Below are 18,167 nucleotides of genomic sequence, written 5' to 3'. Positions count from 1 at the left end.
TGTATGCACATGCACATATGTATATTTTCATTTTCATGTTGAAACCTTGACTCTCACAGCTCTCAAAACCATTTTTCTCCATAATTATGTTATAGTTTTATTTTTTATCTATTACGTTATAACATTATTTTTCAAATTCAACACATTCAGCATATTACGACAAATAGTTACTATTATTATTCATACACCGTCTTAGTACCACCTACAGTCATGACAAGTGAAAGTAGTCCAGAGGAAATCCTTGCTTTTTGGTTTGGTCCTCACGGTGAGGAGCGTCCTTTTTGGTTTTCGTCTACCCCTTCATGGGATGCCAAAATCCGACAACGGTTCGTCATTTCAATATTAGTTGTGCATCACTTAAACCTAATCCTGTGTTTATTTTATTTCCATGATTAATTATGTAGGTTCTTGCAACAACATGAGAAGGCTGCAAGTGGGGTGTACGCTGCCACGTGGACACTGGAGCCAAGGTCCACCCTCGCCTTGATCCTCCTCCTGGACCAAGTGCCCAGAAACATTTTCAGAGGCAGTGCCCGACAGTATGCGACGGGGGCGGAGGCGTTAGAAGTCGCAAAGATCGCCCTAGCTCGAGGTTTTGTCAACGATTTGAAACTGGACGCAGAGAAAAAGTTTTGCATCATGCCCTTCTGCCACTCTGAAATGTTGGAGGATCAGGATCAAGCTGTAGAGCTGTTTAAGGTGTTTAAAAAGAGTCAACCAGGGTGGTACGAATATGCGAAAGGTTATCATGAAATCATTCGAAGGTTTGGTCGATTTCCTCACCGGAATCATATTCTCGGCCGGAAGAGCACGGTGGAAGAACTAGCCTTTCTTGGCAAGCATTAAATAGTTTGTAATGCTCATTATTCAAAGTAATTGAACGTATTACGATTTCTATTATCAGTATGTACTTTGGTGTTTGCGGATATTTTACTTGATAAGTAAGCATTTTACTAATTTTTTGTTTGTTTAGCTGAAATAAATTGAATATCTCAAGTTGCAGATGATAAAGATACATAAGAAAATTGTCGATTTATTTTTTTACCAAGCACCATGCCACAAAGTACGGCATCTAATTTTTGTAGAATGTCACCTTTCCCGAATCCGGATTTAGATTCAGGGAAGAATCCAACAAGCATTTTTATAGCGTGTAGAAGACTTGCAGCAAGCAACAGTTGACTGACTGCTGACAGTCAGTGATATTGTAGTTCTCACAGAATCTCACAAAAATAAATATAATTCTCTCGAATAATAATAATTCTTATGATACTGATTCTGATATTATTATTCTGAATTACAATAAAAAGTATGTCGCTTGATGGTTTGCGCAGTAAGATTACGGTGACCGTGCTAGGTCAATGCATTGTGTGCGAAGAAGTGACGACCCTTCGGTGTCAATCATGTCTTAAAGGTTTGTATTAAATATTGTACATTCGGTTTTATTTTATTTAATTTATTCGCCCTCAATCATATTCTTTGCTTGTGCATCTCCTTATTAGGAGGGAAGGAAGCAGATGAAATTCCTTTTTACTGTTCTCGAGACCATCAGAGCAAACATTGGAAAGCAGGACACAAAGCAAATTGTGGACAATTGCCGAAAAAGCCACTGGGTACGTGAAACACATGCGTTTCGTTGGATTTGTGAATTTTACAAGTTGTAATGGTCTTTTGTGTTTATTCCAGGTTGGAAACTGGAACATGGTCCATGCACACTGAGTCAAAATGTACCTGAAGGAATCTCATATTTTGTGGCGACTGAAGACTTGGAGCCCGGTCATGTCTTGTTCCAGAGAAAGGTAAGGCCATTTTAACAAATATATAATTGTTATATTGCTTTCGTACAACGGCAAATTTATGATATCGAGTATGATTACACTTGTATATCACATTTAAATATTATTTTTATTATGGTTAAATTGCAATTTAGCCCTTACTGGCATTTCCGGCTATTCCATCGCCTCAAGATTTTAATAATTTTCTCGAGAAAATGCCACCTTCCGTAAAGACCAAAATGTTGAACTCAGAGGACCGTTTGGTGTGGACGTGTGTTGGTTGTTACGAAGTCTTGGTTTACGGAGAGGTCACACAAACCATTGCAACCGGATTGATGGTTAACAAATGTGTCCAGTGTGGCTGGCCCTTGCATTCAAATATTCACCCAAAATATGGACCGACCAAGTGTCAAGCGGTCCATGAGGAGGAATGTAAAATTCTCATGGAAAGGGGGCTTACTTGGGAGACGTTGCAAAAAGAAAAATTGTATCGGGATCCAGAGTTTTATTACCATTTGGGACTTCTTCGTGCTGTGATGCTTCCCCCTCAACTAAAGGAAGAGCTTATGAATCTTCCAGTTTTTATCCCTGCATATTTTCGATTTTTTAATCTCAAGTTAGCAATTCCTTTCGTTAGAGAACGATGTGGAATGGGGGACAAGGTTGGAGAAGAAGAAGCACAAAAGATTTTAGAAGTACTATTTGGTAACATCTTGGGCCCCCCGATTCAACATAGCACATCAAAAAACAAGTCAGTATATCTACAACATAATTTTTATTGCTACATGGTTGTTTAAGATTCAATCGAACTAAATTTTTTCTTATCCCTTTCTAAATATTGTACAGGCTTGCTTTCATAGTCTACGCCGGAGGACCGACGGGACGCGTCATGACCCATGATTGTACTCCTAACTGCTACCCATACATTGGGAAAGACCTTACAGCGACTTTCAAAACGATAAGGAAGGTGGCAGCGGGAGAGCTTTTAACAATAAATTATATTATGATTAGTAACCACTGCAAAACTGTGGACGAGAGGTTGACCCTTTTTACACAATTGCTACTACCCCCGTGTCGTTGTGCACGTTGTCAGTCTTCTACGGAAGGTATTATTTAAATACTTTGATTTCTTGTTATAGAGTGCACAATAGGAATCATTTCTTTATATTTTGTAGACGGAACATACTTCTCTGCCATTAAATGCCCAGCCGACAAGAAGACGGGTGATGGCAAACGAGAATGTCAATATTTGTTACCCATGCCAAACCCAAACCACACTCAAGGATTTAAAGATATTTTTATATGGAAATGTGCTTGTACTGCTTGTACTGGAGCAACACGTCAGAGCGCTGTAAGAAAATATACGTCTACTTTAAATAAAATTATTATTTAGCGATCTTATACTCGTATTTATTTTTAAGTCCAATCTGGGAATTTCTGTTTTAATTTCTGACTTGTTAGGTGGAACAACTAGTTTCGACAATCAAAGAAAAGATACAAACTGCGACAAGGAGTCCAAACGCGTATGATGAACTTAAGTCCATTGTGGCCAGGAACTCTGGCAGAACTGTTCATCCCGACCACGCCGTAATTTTATATGCTCTATTGAACATAGCAGCAACCGCTTTTCGACACATCACCAATGTTCAAGCTAACAAAGACCCTGCGTTCTCGTTCAACCTGCACAAAAAATACATGACTGACTTTAATATAGTATTAGAAAAGATGCAAGTAATCCAACCAGGGAGATCTGATCATTATGGTGAGCAATAAAAAAGGAGACCCTTCGGTATGAGTTAATTTTTGCTTTGTTTAGGATTGCTTCTATTTGGCCAAACCCTGCTCAGAATGAGTGAACTTGCAGAGAACGTTCTTGAATCACAAAGTAAACCCAGCCTAGAAGACTTGGATACAAAGTTGACATTGATTCTTTCGTTAGTTTTTGCAAATATTATATTTTTGATGATATAATATAGTATGCCTTGCAAACGATTATATCGGGACTATTTTTTATGCATATTTTAGAGCTTTAAAAGAATCCTGGACGATTATTAATGCAAATCAAATTGCCGAACCCTATGACACAGCAAGGGAAAGCCGCCTTCGTAAATTTTATGCAAATCATCTTATATCGTCTATCAGAAAAGGAATGGGCGAAGACTGTTTGGACAAAGTTTCTAGCGTCAAAAAGCTCAAAGAAAAATATTTTTCTGAAGTTCCTGTGAACCTTGACATGTCCGAGAAAGAATTAGAGTACCGAGAGCTCCTTGTGTAAGAATCACAATATTTACTATCATAATTGTAACGTTCTTCTTATAATTCAGTATATGCATTACTCGTATTTTCAGAATCGACGAAACTGTGCCAAATTTGATTAAAAAAATGGAAGAACATGGAATTGTGTAATATTTCCAGAATTCACTCAAAGTCTTCCACTGTGAAATCTCCTGCAAGGTCAGTAGGTGACCTTGTATACCATACCCATTCCACCTCAACTATCAATTATTATTATTAAATAGTCCTTGCCACTCACAAATTTTGTATTATATTGATATGATATTGGTGACTATTAATTTTGGAAGAATATATAATTTTTCGAGTAATTAAGTCAAGTGTGTTAGTGTACTGGTTTATTTCGATACTAGTAGACTAATATTTATTAAGATTCTCGCCTTGCATACTACTAGTAATAATCATTACAAATTTATTGGACAGGTCAGATTTTAGTTTCTTATCCTTCTTAATCAGATGGCATTAATATATATATTTAATTGGCTCAAATTGGCTGACTATAAATGCGTTATCCTTTTCGTGGTACCTGTGACTCATTTATCTAATTACTTATTTTCCACCTCGAGCCTTGCCCCATTCTTTTTTCAGCTCGTCTGCAAATTTGTCCTTGAACTGGATGGCTTTCTGCTTCACGGCCGTGTCCTCCAGCAGGGATTTGGAGCGATGGAACAGGTAGACCGTCAGTTGGGCCGCTCGACGCATAGGATAAGACTCTGACAAACGATCAATGAGATGAGGATGGTTCGAGAAGTAGCGCAGAAGGAATCGAAACACCATCGTCCCCGGACCTTGAATGAGGGAATGCCTACTGCTGATGGCTGTAATTTTCAACAAAAAATGTTAATCACTCACACTACTATTAGACAATGTTTCTAATCAACATTGCTTACTTTGTACGTTGTCACATAAGTATAAAATCGGGATTGTGTAGAATGGACTATGGGTTAAATGTAAACTTTATATGCCTGCACAATTTGTGAATTTCAATTGTGATTTGTGCATTAACAAACTTAATTTTCAACAGCCATATTTCTTAGTTCAGAATTTCAGAACTTTGGAATTGGAAAATGATAATTTTGTTTTGTTATTATTTCTCAAGGATTGAGTTTGCCATACAAAACTCGATGGTTGAGAGGCGAGACGAATAGAAATTGTTGGCTTTGCGCTGAATGAGAAATTGAGACTACGTACGACTCGAATTAACGAGAAGGAATTTGGCAACGTTTGTTGTGCCTACAATTTTTTGGAATATAAAGACATCATAACAAGGTGGCTTATCAGCAGGCCAAACGAAACATCATGATGATTCCACCATCAGTTCACCATTGATTACAGCAGCATCATCATTTATTTAACTAAATACATTTCGTTTGTGAAGGACTATTATTCACATAAACACGTTAAGTAATACACCACGTATATTCCCACAACAGTACCCATCCATCCTTCGTAGTTTAATTGGCCTTCCTCATCTGCTGGCTGGACGATTTTCATCATCAGTAAGTTACTTGAACCAACGACTCACTCATCGTTCGTGAATAATTAAAGAATTCTCGGAACCATAAAGGAGCGCAGGTACTTTATATATGTTTCGGCTGTGACTTATTTTAATAATGTCCACCCTTTTTCTGAGCTAATTGATGGCCAATGAATGTTTATAAATAAACATTTTGTTTCTAGTGCGCAGTGGTGCGATTTAAAAGCAAAAGGGATGAATAAATATTAGTTTTGTAATATTCTGTAATAGTAGTCAGTAGTTGTGGTGGGCCTCTGTTTAGAAGAAGAAATTATAGTTTTTCAGATTTTCTCAATAATTTTATTTGACAACTTGAGTTATTGTGTAATGAACTTTAGACATTCTACAATCACTTCGATAAACCCTTGTTAATATTTCCAGAACAAGCTGACGAAGGAACCATCGTCTTTGCAAGCCTTGAGGTGGTGGTAGTCGGACAAATGTCTGCCACAAGTTCACAGCACATTCGCTCCCTTGTAATGGTGTATATTTGATGTCAAGATGATGGGACGATGATGAAATTCGAAATGTGACCAACATGTTTCTGGAGTTGACCACTTGAGTGAGCCCCGCTATAACTACATTATCCCATGCCGGACAAATTTTTGGTAAAATTACAATTTTTAATCCATGACGATGCATTCAGAATGTAAAAGTATATTTGGTCTTACTTTGTCTTATTTTTAGATTACTCCTCATTCTTGAAAGGAATTCGATATTCCGAGAACATCAAAAAAATGAGTCTGAGCTGGTTAGACGTGGCCGACGAAGAAGAATTAGATGAGGCTTCAAAAGTGAATGACGTGGAGCAAGCCAAGAAAGTGTATCAGTAAGAACAATGCAAAGAATTTAAAAATCTCGATATATACTCAGATTTGTTTGAGCAGATCAAAGTGTAATTGAAAATGTTTGTAATTTTAACAGAGAGATTGAAGAAACTGTTCGTTTTCTAAATGTCGCTAGTTCCAGGTGCACAAAAATAGAGGATTTGTTCGCATCCGACATTTTAGAAACCAGATTCAAGATACAGAATTTGTGTGAGGGATTAATTTCTAACTACTCGCCAAGCTTGTACGGGTTTTGTTCGAGAGAAAAATTGTGGAAACACGTTTATTATGATGCAGTCCAGAGGGCTAGAAAACTGCAACGGGTAAAAATCTTCATCTCGGTTTAATCAATAAAATGTAAATAATGGGATCATTAATAGAGATTTATTTATTAGGAAAAGCCATGGTCTCCCCTACAGTTGGCTTATATTAAAGCCCACATTGAAACTGGAATCGCGAGACTTCATTTTTTTGTCATGAAAATCCAGGAGGCAGCTGAGTTGGATTCGAAACCAATCATGAAGCATCCTTCGTCTCTTGATAGCATTTTAAATACCAATACTTTGGTAATTCAGAAATCAAGGACTGCCACTGATGGTAAGTTATTTTGGCAAAAAATATTATTGTCTGTAGTGTATATATACCCCGTTTACTACTAAGAAGTAGTAATTACTAAAATATTACATATTTGTAAACATAGATGACGTAAAGGATCAGAAAAAACTTGTAGAGTTGCTTGCAATGTGCTACATTAATATGGGGGATCTTTATCGATACATGAAGGATATTTATGCAAAATCATCACCATATCTCGATAACGAGAAAAGTGATACGGATTATTTTCATCGAGCTCAGGAGTGGTATACACAGGTAATTGCACTTTTGATAAGATCAGCAATTCAACATTACATATGATAAAGAACTGCAAGATTACAAAATTAAGTTGAAATATATGCAAATATATTACATGGGTGATGGGAATTGAAATTATTATTATTATTATGATAATGTACAATATTTTGTTTTATTTATTATTGATTAGGCGTTCCTAATGAATCCCAGTGCAGGGCTTGCTTTAAATCAACTGGGAAATATTTATTCTGATCAAAGTTGGGGAATTGATTCAGTATACTACTTGTTGTACAGGTACTATATATGACCTTAATTTTCTTCAGTTAACATTATAACAATAAGTGCAAAATAATATCACTTGTTCTTATTTTAAGTACTCTAACTGAAAATGCGTATGAAGGAGCATTTCCAAACCTTCGTCATATGCTTGACGCAAGACTGGTACAATTTGCTCGGCGTCCAGCTCTCCCTGAACCTAGACCTATAGAGCTATTGTGTAATGGATTCACTGGGTTACTGTTCCAACTTTTGTTTGAAGAAACACCAATCAATTATGAGAAGGTATGTACTTTAGTGTGTTCTTAATCTATAAAATTTTTTGTAAAATATTAGTTGGTCGTTTCCCATCTTCGACTTTAGTATACAATTTTATTTGTTTAAACAGTTTTGCAAGGAAGTATTGAACAATTTTCACGAGCGCCTGATGACTTACGACCCAGACTTGGACGATAAACTACTATTTAAATTTGCTGCGATTAGCGTTATGGTCGTATGGAGATTACAGACAAACAGTAAGGAAACCTTACTATAATTAACATTTAAAGTTGTTATTGTTTAATCCAAATATGAAATGTGGGAACAATTGATGATGATACTTTAATATGTTTGTATATAGATTCTGTACACACATCTCCTGCTGTCGCGTTTGCCATGTCAGTCTTCTTCACCCTTGTCACGCAACTTGGTGTAATTCTAGAAGGACATTCAACAATCCACAAGATTTCAGAGTCCTGTCACTCCCGATGTGGGAAGGACTTGGATGATGTTGTTACATCACACAGTAACCCCCAAATCCATTGCGAGGGGGAAGCTATCCCACCAATCCTAAGCCATGATAAGCCTGAATACGAGGAAAGCACCAAATTAAAGGGAATAAAACAGAAACATAGAAAACAAGCTGGCGCTTGCCGAGGCCCTCGATTCCGTTCGAGTTCAATCCCATCTTTAAAAAGCTTAGAGTCAGATCAAGAACTCGATAATAATGAAAGTGATGGTGAAGAAGACGACGATGACCAGGATGATTCTGATTATATATGGTCAGAATCAGATCAATCAGAATCTGGGGATGAATATGATTACCAAGAAGATCGGACAGACCGCCCTAAGCGTCACGCCAGCACTGACAGTCATCCACGAGAAGATCAGAACTGTGCAAATGGCATGGATTTCAATGTGAAGGCATTTTTGTCTTCGTCATCAAGCAACGGTCGCTCTGAACCTAGTACTAGCGGCAGTGGAAATAATTCACAAAAAAGCATTGATGGACTGCAACAGGAATTAATGGATGCTTTTCATCAAGGAAAACAAACACCGTTCGGGGATGGCGAGTCATCTTCAGGTGGAGAAGAGAGATCTTGCATTGAAGTTAAAAGCTTGCTAAAATGTCAACCCCAAATTGAGCCTCTTCTTATCGCTTTGACACCATTTATCCGCTGGCTGCAGACATCACCTGCTGTAAAAGATGCATTGGCTGCGAATGCAGAAAAAATATTTCTCATAAAACTCTGTGAAATTCTGACTGTCCTGACATCGAAGAATTGGGCTACACACGTTGTGAACGATGATGACGAAGGACGAGGTGACAGGGAGAACGACACAAAAGTCAACCAAGAACTAGCCAACGACTGGGAAACTCTTTTAACGGAAAATGACAAAGAGATTGGGAAAGAGTCTAGGTCGAAAGAAAATTTATTCCAGTTTCAACTGTCAGAAGATAGATCAATGTTAGGAATGCCAGCCTTGAAACAGTTTCTCCGTGATTTGAAAATAAATGATCAGTTAACATCTCAAGAGCAGGTGAGTGTATGCACCATGTACATATTATTTATATACATTTGACAATATTATTAAACAATTTATCCATGTGTGCACATTTTTACAATTACATTTATTTTTCAGTTGGCTACTCGAATTGGTCGTTTCATTACGGTACGTAATTTCTTCTGTTTATTACAATAAATGAACAATTTTATTAGTTGGCTTTTGGGATTATTATTGCTGGTCAGACGTCTTGGGTCCTAAATACACATCAAAGTTCCACACTCTAGGGCTATATTAAATAGAGAGTATGTTAAATAATAATTGGGCAATACTTTCTTTCAGTTTGGAATGTGGATGACAAAGACGGAAAGCTTTTCAATAATGTATGCCGAGGAAAGTCGAAAGTTTTTTGTCCCCAATCCTGAAATGTTGAAGCGTCACATGAGGGCGACACGAATCAAGAAATTGCTGACTGGAAAGAATGAAGGACCAGAGGTACAAAAAATTACATGAATTAGTTATACAGTTATGCTGATCAGTATACATATAAATAATTCTTGTATTTATTACGAAATGATTTGTAATTGCAGAACATGTGTCGTTTAACTCGGGCGTATCAAGAAATGAAGCTTGAAAATCGTGAACGACGTAATAGAGACCGGGATGGACGTGGACGAAGGTTTCGAAAGCAAATTGGTGGAGGTGCTGGACATCGTGATGATGGTAAACCTTGCCGGCGACGAGGACGCGCAAGTGGCGTTGGTGGCGGTCGACGACGCCTAAGGAACACCAAACGTCGTGTGGATGAAAAACCCGTTTACGTCATTGTTGATATGGAGTCGACTCTGAAATATATGGAAATTATAAAACGATTGACTTGCCACAAGAATTTTTTCGTATATGTACCAAATTCTGTTTTCGATGGATTGGATATGATGAAAGATTCAGATGTAGAAATGTCAGATGTTGCAAATGATTCATACCAGTGGATAGATGCTGCTGTTAAACGTCAGCATCAGGGAATTAAGATTTTGAAAAATACAGAAAAGAAAAAATTACACACAGTGTACCCCGAAGAATCGAAAGATATTGAACTGTGGTAAGAACTTTTATATACTACAGATAACGTATTCTAAAAATGAAAATGTCAATTACTACTGGATTTTCAGTTTTACAATAATTTTCTTTTTGAAGGGAATACATTGAGATGCTAGAGTGCTGTCACTTTGTCATTACATCCTTTTTCGAAGGCAATCCATACAGCTATGCAAATACTGCTTTTGGGGATCAACGTGACAAATATAGCGTGTTTTACTTGTCTGGGAATGATACCCTTTTGGATACTAGCATAAAACGGGGATTCGATCCGATTAAAATTGCTCGCTCTTTACGTAAGGTTTTATTTGCCATCTTCTGTCGATTTATGTGTATATTTGGCTCGTTATCGTATTGTATCTGATGATTAATTTATATTTATTTCTTTTTTCTTAGCTGGAGTCTATGTTGATTGTATCAACAATTATCCGCCATCTGAGACGCGTCGAGTACCATCCCCGCATGGTCGAAAGTGGCAAACATCCGGCAAGTGCAAAGGCTGAATCTGTGGCACCAGAATGCTCTGAGAAACCAGTTTATGCGACGCTATATGAGGTCACTCGATTTGAAGCAGGTTTACAAGATTCGGTATTCGTCAACCCTTCATAAGAAAAAAACTTGACGTCCTCCAGTCGGGTAAAACCGCAACACACAACGCACACATTTACATCTTAAATGAATTGAAATGGAACGAAAATGAAGGAAGCGATGTAAAATCCGAGTTTTCTGCTGCAGTCTACCTATAATTAAAATTAAACAACAGTCCAACTTTAAAAGGTTCAACGGTACGTACAGATCACTATAAAGCAATCTGCACTGGCTAAGGGAATGGACTAACTCCAATACCACAAGAATGAAAGACACCATCAGGCTTAATGATAATAATACAAACATACTTCAAATTATCATAGCATGTTATTTCAATATTTTTTATTGTTTCTGTAAAAAAATTGATTCTGAATTTGGATGATGAAAATTTACCTTCTTTCGACACAGATTACTAGCTGTAATCCCAAAACTCGTAAGGTATACAATATGTTTATGCATAAACTAGTGGTTTCATGCTAAACAAAATTTTGTCAAAAGTTTGTCAATTTGGTTTCAATTTGTGTACTCACTTTCTTGGGCAGAAAGTCGTTGGGGAGAAAGTCGTAAGAAGTGAATGGTATGTTGGTTGCAAACTCCCTGGAAGAAAAGTTGCCATAAAACAACAACATTATGCAACAAAGATTATTGTCAGAATTGGTTGAGAAAATATAGTTGATGTATCTGTACTGCCATGGTATGTATGCATGGTATCAAAAGCTTTCATCCGTTCACGCACATCACACCACAAAGCGGAATGAGAAATCGGTCGAGTAGTATTAATTCGATCCTTGAATAGTTATGATGCAACAAGATGGAAAACGAACAGACGAATACAAACCGTCACCTGTTATTAGTAATATAGTAATTACTTGGAGTAAGTAAAAGGATTGTCATTGTTTGTTTTAATCATACGCAGTCTTAGGATGTGAGATCAACATGATTGTATGTAGTAAATAAAGAAGAAAATTAGATGAATTTTTGGTTATTAATAATATATATGTGTGTGTAATGATCAGCTCCTGTTTTTCACATTAAACTTTCTCATTTCTTAGTCGTAGTCAACTAACATGTCAACTTATTTAATTTTACTTTTACTTAACCCTTATGTGTACCTATGTGGCTTTGGTTTTTTTCAAAATAAAGATTTGGTTGGAAAAATATATTTTCTATATGCGCATTTCGAGAAATATTTGCATCATGCATACATTATTTAAAAAAATATCAATCATTTATTTATTTAATTAGTCATTTCTGAAATGTGATAAACTGCCGGTATCAATCCCTCTCTGGAGCACTTTTCCATTACCACTTGAGCAATAACCCTTTCCTTTACACAGCCCGCATAAAAATGGGAATCTCCAGAAACTAGTAAAGTCAACTGGAGAAAATCCATGTTAACCAACCCCTTCACTTTTCCTGATTTTTTTTTTCAGATTATTATATGTATGTAGGTGTGACGTCGATGGGATGCGATATCACTCCCCCAGCCAACCAATCTCAACTTCTTTTCACCCTTCCCCACACAACACCAACAAAATCTGGATTTTCACGATAATCTTTATCACACTCCAACTTTGTTAGATATTTATTAAGGAGCAAGGCAAGGTTATGAGTTTCAGTTTTAAACTGCCAAAAAATACCTGAATTTACTACTTTTTATCCCAAATCGAACACGTTCTCTTATTGATGGTTAAATTTCATTCGGATGCATGGAGTGAGTGACGGGACAAATTTATTTTATGAAAGAAATGATCCATTTGTTCACTTGCATATAAGCAAGATGACGGTTATAGAATATTCACATCTTATAACAAATTTTATCAACTCTTATGTTTAAAATGCATACATCGTAGTCCACGAGATCTACGTAGGGGAAGCAGGCATTTTTCAGAAAGGGGAGAATTTACATGTTTGAAATTAATTGAAAAAAGGGGGAAAGTATAAAAGAATGCAAAACCTTCTAGGGAATGAATCCAGCTTCTAAATAATCTTCCTTAAATTTAGGCAAGGGAAAGAAAGGAAATTCTGGTACGTTCTTTTTCTGACATTGACGAACAATGAGGACACCACTGCTGCTGCTGAACAAAAAGTATGAATGCCACCTCGATCTCCTTCTCAATTGGAAAGACCTGTAAGGAAAAAAAGCAGGGAAAGTGTGGTGTCGTAAGTGCTGTATTACATTGTTGATAAATACGTATATTCAGATATTCACAAGATTGAAAACCAAAGCTACAGGGAGTTTTTTCACCGTGAAACAAATAATCTTAACTTGATGCTAAGAATATCTGCTTAAACGGATAGTAGAAATAATTTTGCAAGAAGAGGCTGCTTTCAATTGTGTATGCATAATAATGCTAAAAAAATCAAGAATTCATATCTAGTAACTGTAATATTATTTATTCCAAACATGAGTGCAGGATGGAGTGGTATGACACATAAGTAATCTACATATCTGGAGGACGTTTGATTGCATTGTGTAGAACTTTCTTTCCGAACAGGAGTGTGTTGAAGCCGTATGGGCGTTGAGCGTACATTTTCCTTTTGAACGGAGCATCAGATTTTTCATACGAATTTGAACTCCACCATGGACTTGGAGATTTCGCGTTGTTGAGATTTTAAGATGGCTACACAAAAGATTTGACACTTTTCTCATGAACAAAACTTGCTGCTGCTGCTGCTGGTTGGCAGACCTCCTCGATCCTTCCTGGTAACAGAACAGAAGTAATATAATGGTCTGGCAAAAAAATGAACCTCGTCTTCTTTCTTTTCTTTGCTCAGTCAGTCGCTACGTGTGTGTGTTTGTACTGTTCTTTTTCTGGAAAAAAGTATTATGGATTCAGGGCTTTGAATTTGAGAAGAATTTGAATATTTGAGAACTCGAAGAAAGTTTACAATTTCGATTGGATTGGATTTTCGAGTTGATTTTGTTTGAATTTATTTGAAGAGAAAGTTTGGTTTTGGGATTTGCATTTTTGGGATGGTTTCAAATACGAGTTTGAATGTGCGGTGGAAGTGGATAAAGGGCTTAAGCTTATGTAATGCGAATGCCCAACTTATTTATCTTTCTTTCTTTTCTTTCCTCGATGGTGGTGGTGGTGGTTGTTCAAACTTGAGCTTACATTGCAAATGGAGACGGCAGAAAGGAGAAAGCTCGAATAATAAACTACGAAAAATGAGGAGGATGTTAAGAATATTATTATATTATTTGTTGCAGGTTGATTTATTTGTATATGGCTCATCCTCGTTAATTATGTGCTTCTTTATCTCCACTTTCACTTGACCACACCACATTGAATCCATCAATTTTGCCCGATTTATGCAATTTGTAATCTTATAATTAAGCAGCGTGAAAGAGCAGAGTAAAAATAACATATTATTTAATGAATATGAGATTTACAAGAGAATATGAATACCGAGGCGTCAACTAAACGAGTTACGGGTTAACACCTATACCAAAATATACACAGTAGATGACAAGTAAATTGAAGGAATTCGAACTTAACTCCTAACTTTTTTCAACATCTGCAAAATCCGTCTGCAAAATTTGAACTCAATCGGTTCAGCCGTTTTGGCTATATCTCGGACACACAGACGAAAGACACAACGGTTAAATAAGTCCTGACTAGGGCTAAAAATGGGGAATGCTCTCAGTAGATAAACCTGGTATAAGAACTAATAAATGTTTCAAGAGATACTATATTATATGCTTTATTGAGTAATGAGTACAATCGACCTGCTATGACAGAAAATGCATTGCGAAACACAAACGCATTCATAAAATTTAAAATTTAACCCTAAATAAAATAATTTTGCGAAAAACATGTACCATGAATTCAAGAGTTCAGGATTTGCTTGTCATGCATGAGATACCCGATGCAGCTTAAAGATTCTAGCATGTTTTCCTGTGGACCCAATACAGACTACTCAAAAAATCTTGTCAAAATTTAATTACGAACCAATTTCATCTGCATATGAAGTATCAATACTCACAAATAAATGCTAATAATACAAATCGTGTTACAAACTTATTTTCATTTCGAATGCGGTCGTGGTTGTTTGTGGCATCGTCGTCGTAAATGTCTGTTTCTTCATCTTGTCTTGACTCGATGTCGCGTCCTTTCTTTTCTTTCGGAGTGGAGTGTAGTTTCTCTGGTTGACGCAAAAGCGAACGGTTCAACGTTGGAAATCTGGAAACCCACGTGGAATTGACACTGAGCTGCCAAAACAGTGAAGGCGTGCCCAGAACGGTATTCGCCCGGATCCAGCCTTCCCCGCGTGGCATTGGAGCTGTAGCTTGGTAGGGACGAGCTGAACCAGCTCTGACGCTGCGTCCAGATTGGTCGCCTTGTGGTGGGACTCCACGTGGAGAGAAGTTGGTAGAAGAAGGAGCGAATATTTGAAATCAGTGGAGAGTATTTGGCTGGCTGGATGGATCTTTGTTGTTGAAAGGACCAACATTCTGTCAGTGGCAAGATAACTACTTCTTCTCCTACATTTTGTAAAGAGGATATGCGGCAGTCGGCATGAACTACGTGGTCAATTTTTTGGCATCGGCGTCTCGCTTCAAAATTCCCTCTCTTTCTTAATATTATATATTAGTACGTCGACGAGGATGACCAGGTCCGGGTGCATAGCGCATTTATCTATGCAATATTATATCCCAAAAAACTTGTATATTTATTTGCATACTACTTTTTAAGAACTGTTAAGAATTTTAAAAAATACGAGGGGAAGTCCCTAAAATTCAGCCCTGACCTTGATCGGGCTTGGTTTAGTTGCCCCCTTTCGTGACAGGTCAACTCGTATAGATAGATGTAGCGATTATATAAACTCAGGATTTTGTTTCGCTTAGTAGAGAAAATTTGCAATTTTCATCCGACAATAGAGACCTGCTCAACACTAAATTGTCCGGACCTGACTAAAAAGTTCGGACTCTCACAAAGAGTCTTCCGAAAACCAATAAACACTGTCGTTATCTCAATTACTCGTACCAGCACATGACGGTTCCATGAAAGAAGAAATTGAAACACTCATGACCATACCCCGGACAAATATTTTTTTATCCTACCCTACTCGTGTTGAGCTCAACATGAGTAGGGTAGGATAAAAAAATATTTGTCCGGGGTATGCTCATGACACTCACTTCAAAAACGGGTACAAATAGACTTTTTAATCAACGTCTAGAAACTATGCAAAAAAGTAACATTAACCGAATTTGAGTTCTATGATTTCCCCAATCATAGCCATTTAAGTGTCAACTCAAAAGAAATTTCGCTCAGGAGTTTAATATTTTTTTCATCATTGGGTCATAAAGTATCCTTATGTTTTATTTTGTCATGGGTATCATGGTTAGGCTGTAATATTATTGACATACCCTCGTGATTTTGTAACATTGTAGCTGTACAAATGTGACTACGCCATCTTTGCACTTGCCCAACTAAGCCCTACGTTCGTTGATGTGATGTGAAGGGTTGGAACAGTTTTTACTCGTATAAATACTCGAACAACTAGTTATTTTACTCCCTTTTATCCAATCTACGAATCCATGAATTCATGGGCAGATGCCCAACCACCACGACTCGCCTGCCTGCCTGGCTTGACTTCCCGGGTTCTTTTTACGCAAGTTGACAATAATGCCCGCATTGCATGCATTCCGACGACGACGACGAGAGCCACCGCAATCCTACAATCCTCCTCCCTTTCAATTCCCTAACTGACCGTATCATCCCAAGCCAATTCCATTTTTAATGTGCCTACACGTCCGCCCGCCGCCCTCCCTCCTCTTCTTCTGGATGGAATGCTGCATTACGTGAATTATTACCCGACCTGAATATATATATATACACACCGTACACCTAATGGTAATGCCCCAAGTGGACGAGTATATATTTTATGTGGGAGAAATCAAAATCTTTTCGGGGGGAGGGTACACACAATATGTCACCCGCCCAAGTTTTGACCACATTCTGTTCTGATTATTAAAGAAGAAACGCCATCTGCACTTTGTCGAAGATGAGTGAAGCGTCTTAAGACGAAGCTTTACACTAAAAACACTGCTCCCTTTTTTCCTTATCATGAAATAATAATTTTATGATTGCTTTTTATTTCACGAGAAGGGCAAAAACAACTGACAAGCTTAATAACATGTAAATTGTCTTTACCATTCTTAACAATAAATGACCATTTAAAATTTAAAGGATTAGCCTTTTCTCACATTCACTCACATCACGTCCAATATAATTTCTTCCAACAATAGGCCATGATTAACACCCCGCATCTAATTCATCCGGCGTCGGCACCATTTAAAACAATTTGCAGCCCTAATTGCTCTCAAGTTGTTGCGTACTTGTGTATGCAATGCAACTGTTGGTGTGTATGCAGTTCTGGTCCGTTTTGGTGGGTAAAAGACGATGAACAAAGTGTAAATTAGTGTGAACTCGGCTCACTCACTTTGCTTGCTTTGCTTTAATCTTGAAAGAATGCATCTCTCTAACTAAATTCTTGTCCATAAAAAAACGTGAAGGATGGGATGGCTGTTCGTGATTACGTATTAGTTTAGCCTTGCCCGTACTCAGTCACGGCTTTGTGTAATAATAAAGAATATAAAGAGTGAGTGAAGATGATGCTTTTAATGGGAGGGAGAGATGATGATGATGATGATACCTCTTCTTCTCCTCCTCATATTATTTTGAGCCGAGAGGATTATTCATTTCATCTCTCGTCTCAATCCCGAACAGAAAGAGTTGAGTGGTGGAGATTGAGCATTAAACACGACGGAGAAAGATAAACAGAGGAGTGTGCACTGGCATTATGGGACAAGTGTGGTTGTAGTAATATCATTAAATAAATAAATATATATGCATGTCCTCTTTCGTGGTGGGAGTGAAAATACAATGATTATTCTTAGCCATACTACTATTAATGTACGTAATATATATGCTGCATATGTATTTTAGTAGTATGCATATGTACATGATCAGAAAATTCAGCGTCAGATAGAACTGTCATGCATATACATTACTGCCGCCGTAATTGCATAACGAGAATTGTTCAACGATATAGACACATATTATGTAGAGGAAGGGTAACTTTATCTGGATAGCACATATTTTTTCACGGGTGAGATTTAGCGACCAAAGGAAATATGGATATATGTACGGTGACATGTTAAAGAAATGAGAATGC

The 18,167-nt window shown here is 37.3% G+C and overlaps 3 protein-coding genes and 1 long non-coding RNA gene across 5 annotated transcripts; 3 read left to right on the top strand and 1 right to left on the bottom strand.

The window, feature by feature from the left end:
• Positions 1 to 24: 24 nt before the first annotated feature.
• Positions 25 to 1,005, top strand: LOC110844092. The gene is made up of 2 exons (XM_022090216.2): positions 25 to 326; positions 405 to 1,005. Exons 1-2 carry the CDS (start codon positions 211 to 213, stop codon positions 844 to 846), a joined length of 558 nt encoding a protein of 185 aa, XP_021945908.1. The 5' UTR covers positions 25 to 210; the 3' UTR covers positions 847 to 1,005.
• A 160-nt stretch (positions 1,006 to 1,165) lies between these two features.
• Positions 1,166 to 4,333, top strand: LOC110842585. Its single transcript, XM_022088361.2, has 10 exons — positions 1,166 to 1,411; positions 1,500 to 1,610; positions 1,684 to 1,796; positions 1,928 to 2,523; positions 2,619 to 2,878; positions 2,948 to 3,123; positions 3,234 to 3,534; positions 3,589 to 3,706; positions 3,798 to 4,043; positions 4,121 to 4,333. Exons 1-10 carry the CDS (start codon positions 1,309 to 1,311, stop codon positions 4,176 to 4,178), a joined length of 2,082 nt encoding a protein of 693 aa, XP_021944053.1. The 5' UTR covers positions 1,166 to 1,308; the 3' UTR covers positions 4,179 to 4,333.
• Positions 4,334 to 4,380: 47 nt separating this feature from the next.
• Positions 4,381 to 5,164, bottom strand: LOC110842584. Its single transcript, XR_002547364.2, has 2 exons — positions 4,955 to 5,164; positions 4,381 to 4,882 (listed from the first exon to the last, which is right to left on the bottom strand). It is a non-coding gene; the product is annotated as an uncharacterized LOC110842584 (long non-coding RNA).
• Positions 5,165 to 5,267: 103 nt separating this feature from the next.
• LOC110844083 (protein SMG5) lies at positions 5,268 to 12,144 on the top strand. 2 transcript variants are annotated; one of them, XM_035848517.1, is made up of 15 exons: positions 5,268 to 5,563; positions 5,962 to 6,188; positions 6,268 to 6,409; positions 6,505 to 6,730; positions 6,803 to 7,004; positions 7,108 to 7,277; positions 7,450 to 7,553; positions 7,634 to 7,820; positions 7,924 to 8,050; positions 8,155 to 9,335; positions 9,438 to 9,467; positions 9,642 to 9,794; positions 9,890 to 10,398; positions 10,494 to 10,690; positions 10,791 to 12,144. In XM_035848517.1, exons 3-15 carry the CDS (start codon positions 6,318 to 6,320, stop codon positions 10,895 to 10,897), a joined length of 3,285 nt encoding a protein of 1,094 aa, XP_035704410.1. In that variant the 5' UTR covers positions 5,268 to 5,563; positions 5,962 to 6,188; positions 6,268 to 6,317; the 3' UTR covers positions 10,898 to 12,144. The 2 variants fall into 2 exon arrangements, with proteins under 2 accessions (XP_035704410.1, XP_021945895.1); XM_022090203.2 differs by having other exon boundaries at positions 5,268 to 5,639.
• Positions 12,145 to 18,167: the final 6,023 nt, after the last annotated feature.

The sequence above is a fragment of the Folsomia candida genome, unplaced genomic scaffold (assembly GCF_002217175.1).
Source record: "Folsomia candida strain VU population unplaced genomic scaffold, ASM221717v1 Fcan01_Sc001, whole genome shotgun sequence".
NCBI lineage: Eukaryota > Metazoa > Arthropoda > Collembola > Entomobryomorpha > Isotomidae > Folsomia > Folsomia candida.
The sequence above is the reverse complement of the archived record's forward strand: the minus strand, read 5'-3'. Positions and strand labels throughout refer to the sequence as shown.

Coding starts and splice junctions, on each gene's coding strand:
- LOC110844092 (XM_022090216.2), top strand. CDS start 211: ATGACAAGTGAAAGTAGTCCAGAGGAAATCCTTGCTTTTTGGTTTGGT. Junction 327..404: donor GATGCCAAAATCCGACAACG/GTTCGTCATTTC, acceptor TTAATTATGTAG/GTTCTTGCAACAACATGAGA.
- LOC110842585 (XM_022088361.2), top strand. CDS start 1,309: ATGTCGCTTGATGGTTTGCGCAGTAAGATTACGGTGACCGTGCTAGGT. Junction 1,412..1,499: donor GTGTCAATCATGTCTTAAAG/GTTTGTATTAAA, acceptor TCTCCTTATTAG/GAGGGAAGGAAGCAGATGAA. Junction 1,797..1,927: donor ATGTCTTGTTCCAGAGAAAG/GTAAGGCCATTT, acceptor ATTGCAATTTAG/CCCTTACTGGCATTTCCGGC.
- LOC110844083 (XM_035848517.1), top strand. CDS start 6,318: ATGAGTCTGAGCTGGTTAGACGTGGCCGACGAAGAAGAATTAGATGAG. Junction 7,005..7,107: donor ATCAAGGACTGCCACTGATG/GTAAGTTATTTT, acceptor TTGTAAACATAG/ATGACGTAAAGGATCAGAAA. Junction 7,821..7,923: donor CACCAATCAATTATGAGAAG/GTATGTACTTTA, acceptor TTGTTTAAACAG/TTTTGCAAGGAAGTATTGAA.